The sequence below is a fragment of the Acipenser ruthenus genome, chromosome 21, assembly GCF_902713425.1.
Source record: "Acipenser ruthenus chromosome 21, fAciRut3.2 maternal haplotype, whole genome shotgun sequence".
NCBI classification, from domain to species: Eukaryota; Metazoa; Chordata; class Actinopteri; order Acipenseriformes; family Acipenseridae; genus Acipenser; species Acipenser ruthenus.
This window is the reverse complement of record NC_081209.1, coordinates 8,806,459-8,812,458: the sequence shown is the minus strand read 5'-3', so window position 1 is coordinate 8,812,458 and position 6,000 is coordinate 8,806,459. Positions and strand designations below refer to the sequence as shown.

At 47.3% G+C, this 6,000-nt stretch overlaps 1 protein-coding gene across 4 annotated transcripts in view; it reads right to left on the bottom strand.

The window, feature by feature from the left end:
- Positions 1–521: 521 nt before the first annotated feature.
- LOC117427832 (GAS2-like protein 2A) overlaps positions 522–6,000 on the bottom strand; it is a 28,266-nt gene continuing 22,787 nt past the window's right edge. For all 4 annotated transcript variants that reach the window (XM_058994752.1, XM_058994750.1, XM_058994751.1 and 1 more), the window contains 3 exons: positions 5,292–5,388; positions 4,226–4,514; positions 522–3,122 (listed from right to left, as the gene is read on the bottom strand). In XM_058994752.1, coding sequence (XP_058850735.1) covers positions 1,076–3,122; positions 4,226–4,514; positions 5,292–5,388 — 2,433 coding nt within the window. In that variant the 3' untranslated portion in view covers positions 522–1,075. The remainder of the gene's footprint in view (positions 3,123–4,225; positions 4,515–5,291; positions 5,389–6,000) is intronic.

Below are 6,000 nucleotides of genomic sequence, written 5' to 3'. Positions count from 1 at the left end.
GGGTGGAGTGTTCTATATAAATAGCCTTATTATATCAGAGATGGTAAAGTACAGAACCTCTGAATTGCCTATGAGTTATGCATCAGAGACAGGGTTAGAGCAGACAGTCTTCGAATGAAGGCGGACTGAATAGCTGATAAAGTGTTCATAGTGCTGGTACACAAGTAGGTCCATGCTGTACCCCAAACTCATCAGCACTGACCCCCTTAACATCATGCTTGGGTGTTGGGAGAGGTCTCTGGGTTAACCTTGGTTAAGAAAATGTGCCCTTCAGTCCCTTGGGTAACTGACTAAGCCACATACTTTCCAGATGAGGTACCATTCAAGTGGTTTCTTCTAGATATACATTAGACATGCCTCCAACACACATCCAGTTTCTAAGGCGCTAGATAGAGAACAATACTGTCATCCGGTTCTTGCAAAGTGCACAATGATAGTTAAAAGAGTTTGTTAAGACATTAATTTTAAAATCAAGCTTCACCCAGTTATATATTCCCTCCCCCCACCCCACCACACCCCACCCCACACACATACACCTAACATGATTCTACCACACTAAAGGAACATGTACAGCCGGCTACAGTATTTTGGTGGAAATAAATTAAGTGTAAAGTGCAAAGGGAGCTATATTGAGGCTTATAGGAAGGGTGGCGATCACATTTTGAAAAGGTCTGGCAGTCAGTCGAGACTGGTTTTCTCGACTCCTTGACCATTTTCTGTAAAAGGGTTTTAAAATCCTGGGCTTTTGTCCATCCTGTTTTTCTCCATGTGTTCATTTAGAAGATGCGTCCACTTTAGAATTATAGGAGGCCCCCATTCCAGAGCTAAAATGCTTGGGATAATGTTCTCCCCTAATCCAGGTCATTTTCAGATCCAACAATGTAGCAGTCAACTTGTATTCCTGTTTTTTATATACTATTTTCTATTGCAGGACTACCTCTGAAGCACCACCTGCTGGGAGCTTTGACTCAGTGTAAAGGACATTCAAAAGGGGAAGGTAGGATGCTAATTCTTATCACACTCTCCCAAACATTTACCCCATCTATCCTGGTCTCAATCGACATCCTCTGCTCATCTAAGCCTCTTCATCCAAACTGAATGACTCAACAGAGGAGCCGCCTTTCTGTTCCTCAGTGGGGGATTCGGCTCTGGGGTCTATGAGTTCTGTGAAGGCTTGGTATAGAGCCTTCCTGGACTTGTGGTCCATTCCCCACTTGGGATGCCCATTGCTCTTGGAGTTCTGGGGGCAGTTGAGCACCTCGGAAGCATTCTTCTTGTAGCTGACGGGAGTTGGGATCCGGGAAGGGGTCTTTTCCGGGCGATTGTCAGTGCGATGTCGAACTATGGGACGGAGTTTGAGTTTGTAGATGGAGGGCACTCTCTCAGGCTTCTTCAAGGACTTGGAGTGCAGCACGACCTCCGACTCAGTGGTCTGAAGCAGGGGAGGAGGTGCACTCTCCGAGCGGGGCTCACTCAAGCTCACGCACAGAAAAGAGGAGTCTTCACTGGAGGAGTCGAGGACGGAGAGGTCCTCCGAGAGGGAGAGTCGGTGACCTTCAGGGGGCAGGAGGGTGGTATCATCCTCATCCTCAAGATCAGAAGCACATTCAAGGTTCTGTGAAATGTCCAAGTGGTCATCTCCATTTATTTCGTCCGAATCCAGGCGCATTCTTGAATTTCCAAAATTTGGAATTCCTCGTGCATTGTGGGTCCCAGAATCCAAAGGGTCCCTTGCATTTAGGTCGTCCAGATTTGCATGATCTGATTTGAGGCCTGTTGAATTTAAATGATGCCTTGCATTTAGATGTCCAGGATTTAGATCCCTTGAATTCAGCTCTTTTGAGTTTAAAATCCCCTTGTCCCTCAAATCATTTAAGGTTGACAGAAAGTGGTTATCCTCCAATGAGCTGGATAGAACAGGCTTTCTTGGGTTGCTAGGAGGTTCTGAAGGGTTCCCCCACAGATCCTGGTCTTTGTAGTTTAAGTGTCGGCAGCTGACTTGGAGTTCTGATAATACTGACCCGTAATCTGAGGGGCAGGGCCGCTGTTTGGCAGAAGGCTTCTTGGGACCCCTGAGATCAGGTAGAACCCCCATCTTGTTCCCCACATTCAGAGAAGAGGTGGAGGAGTTGGAGGAGGAGTATGCTGAGTCTGTGACATTGGGATCAGCCAAGGGAAGCTGTTGCTGCTGCTGCTGCTGCTGCTGCTGCTGCTGCTGTTCTTGAGGCTGCATTTGGGGGCCACCAAAGTCATCCTCCCAGTTTGCGTCCATTTGTGTGTTGGCCAAAAACTCTGCCTCAAAACTCTTGTACATTTCCTTCTCCTGGTTCGGGTCCAAGCTAGGCAGCACCTGGAAAGTTCTCCCCAGATTCTCATCTTCAGGCTCAGAACTGGCATCAAGCCACTCGCTAGAGCCTCCTCGACTTAGGGAGCCATACGACTCCCTGGAAGAGGGGCGGCTTGTCTGCAGCACTGGGACCAGTAGGTTGCTTTTTCCTGCTGGGGACTTAGACACCACAGGCCTAAGAGTTGCGGCCTTCTTGTTTGGGCTGTTGTAGGAGACCTTACCTGAAGAGGAGGAAGCCTGTTTCCTGGGAAGGGTAGCTGCTGCTGATTTTAGTGTTGCCTGTGCCCTGGATTTTGAGGCTGTGCCCCCTCTTTTTCTCCCGTCCTCCCAGAAGCCATCAGCTTGAGTTTGCTGGGTTTCTCTGCTTTTTGATTTGTCCATAGCTGCCTCACTGGGCCTATCCTTGTTAAGAGCTCCTGGTTTAGGCCTGCTCTTTCTGAGGCTTTCAGGACACAACGATTGCCGGCGATCTGGCCTTGTGTTCCCTTCCGGTCTGGGGGTGTCTTGTGGTGGGTGGGGTTTCACCAGTGCGCTGCGGTCTTGTGACTGGCTCCGTGCTCTGCTCTGTGGGGGTCGGGCGGTGGGAGTTGGCATGGCTCCGGACCTCTCGATCACATGCTTGCCTTCTCTCCTGTTTACCAGCAGGATCACCTCTTCCCCAGGTTTCTTGACAAGGGAGAGGGAGGTTCTATCCCGGACCCCCTTTGAAGAAGCAGTCGAGGAGTCGCTGTCTCCAGAGAGTTTCCGAGTCAATGGCGGCAGTGATTCTTTTGCCCTGGAGAACAAATAAACAAAACCAGACATATCAGTACCAACCCCTGCTAAGGATACAAAAAACACATTACATCAAAACTAGGCAGGATAAGTGTCAATATCTCAGCCTATCAGATGTCAGTACTGTGAAAAGTCAATGTTAGATTACATTCACAGTGTCTGGTAGAGAGGTTCTGAACACGTAACCTTCTTTGGTACAAACAATTAACTACTTTCTGCAACCCATTCTAATTGGATGAGGATAGAGGTTACATTTAAGTGTGAATGATTAAAATTTGAATATTTTCGTATTAATATTTTTTAAACTATATCCACTAATAACAAATGTAATCAATTTTGCTGGGGATCATTTATCTAACCACCAATAGAAGGCGCTCTGAGCACTGCTGCCCTCTGTGAGACAGCGACTCCTCGACTGCTTCTTCAAAGGGGGGCCGGGATAGACCCTCCCTCCCCCTTGTCAAGAAACCTGGGGAAGAGGTGATCCTGCTGGTAAACAGGAGAGAAGGCAAGCATAGGAGGCTGTGTGGTCCAGTGGTTAAAGAAAAGGACTTGTAACCAGGTCCCTGGTTCAAATCCCGACTCAGCCACTGACTCATTGTGTGACCCTGAGCAAGTCACTTAACCTCCTTGTGCTCTGTCTTTCGGGTGAGTCGTAATTGTAAGTGACTCTACAGCTGATGCATAGTTCACACACCCTAGTCTCTGTAAGTCGCCTTGGATAAAGGCGTCTGCTAAATAAACAAATAATAATAAATAATCCCTGCTAAGAGACGCTTGTCCAACAGAATCTGTAGGTTTCCTTCAAGCAAAGTGCCTGGAAATGCATGCTTTGCTCACTAAATATCTTGGTATCCATTTTTACACAGATGCAAATGACTGTACAATCCATAAACAATCCATCTCAAAAGTGCTGTGGTACCCCAAGATGTTATCCATTTTCCAGCAATGTTAACGTTTCTAGTTTAGTTTTAATCTTACTGAACTGGGCTTTTGTGACCAGGCCTTAACCAGTGGTTTTTAAACTGATATTTTAGACTGTGCTAAACCGATTGTGTACAGGCCGATTGGACGTGGAGAACTGTAATCTGCCACCCTGCGTACCTGCATGGGGTGAAGTGCCGGGGCTCGGAGCGGTCCCTGGGGGGTCTCAGGAGTGCGGGGGTCCGGCCTGTGCGGGCGCAGGGCTCCCCTGTCCCCGGCTCTGCCTGCATGAAAGGGCGAGGAGGGCGACCCAGGCTGGAAGGGTCCAGGGTCCGCCTGTCGGGTGTCTTGAACGGGGCCATGACCTCCGACCTCAGGTGTGGGGTGGGGCTAGTAGCCCGGGAGGAGTGAGCACTGCTGGCTTTCTGAAGGGTCAGTCCGCCTGCTTTGGACTGCGGATAGCGATGAGCTTAAAAACAAATGTAAGGAAGGAGGTGAACACGCCTAGTTCACTTTGTTGTGGCCAAACAGAACCAAAGAGTTCTCATTCAACAGCATTGTTAACAGGCAGCCAGGATGTTTTCACTTTCCCTGCTCCCTTTAGAATTACAGAATTACAACTCTTCAGCCTACAAAAAAGGGGAAAGAGTGGACTTTATTGAAGTCTGTAAAATCCTAGACGGTATAGATAAAGTTAACCCAAGACATGACTTCTAATTTATCACAGAGAGCAGAACAAGAGGGCATAAATGGAAGTAAAAGTAAGTTTAGAATAGAAGGTAGGAAGCACTTTTTTACACAGAGTTATAAATGCATGGAATAGACACAGAGCAGAGTGCGGAGCCAGTCACAATGTATGTATGGACAAGCAGCCCTCCTGGTATCCCTGAACAGATCACCCCCCCCTCCTCAAAAGCAGGGGAACATTTGATCTTGCAAGTCTTCCCATTGGCACAACACACATTTTATCCATTTACTGTAAATATGTGCTATTTGTTTTGTATTATACTCCACAACATGGGTTTCTACAGTGGTGACAGCCAAGATCGGTACAACACTCAATGTGAGAAAGAAGTAACATACATACTAGTATTCCCGGCGAAACACCAGGATTATTAAAATGAGTGACCCTGAACCTGTGGTGTGATCATTCTTCTACAGCAGGGAAATATCTTGGAAATACTGATGATGATGTCAGTGTTTTTTGCATCAGTGTTGTACTGCAGCTGTGGAGAGCTGTACTTACAGAAGGCTGCACAACGGCAGGGGTCGTGCTTGTCAAGATAGTGTTCCAGTGTGTCCCAGCCTCCGCCCACTCGCACCATCACATGAGCCCGCAGCACCTGAGAGAGAGAGAGAGGGAGGGAGAGAGAGAGAGAGAGAGAGAGAGAGAGAGGGAGAGAGGGGGGAGGGAGAGAGAGAGAGGGGTGAGGGAGAGAGAGAGAGGGGGGGAGGGAGAGGGAGGGAGAGAGAGAGAGGGAGAGAGAGGGAGAGAGAGAGGGGTGAGGGAGAGAGAGAGGGGTGAGGGAGAGAGAGAGAGAGGGAAACATCATTTTTAATTATGAAAAGCATTTACATTAGGCTGCAACACACACAACTACTGTAATTTAGTACCAAGGCCAAGCAAGATCCCCCCCAAAAGAAATGCCTTCAGTATTCTCTCTCTCTCTCTCTCTCTCTCATTCAAAGGTGCTTTATTGGCATGACCATTATAAACAGTATTGCCAAAGCAATGCATACACAGTACATCATCTGAACATTAAATAGACAATAACACTGATGAGAATAATAATGATAATAATAATGGTAAACAAATATAAATAACCACGTTATTAATAAGTTAACAATAACAACAATGAAATATAACAAGATTTGAACTAATGTAGAGTGCTCACTGTTTCCCCCTCTCTCTCTCTCTCTCTCTCTCTCTCTCTCTCTGATTTCATTTGGAGTAC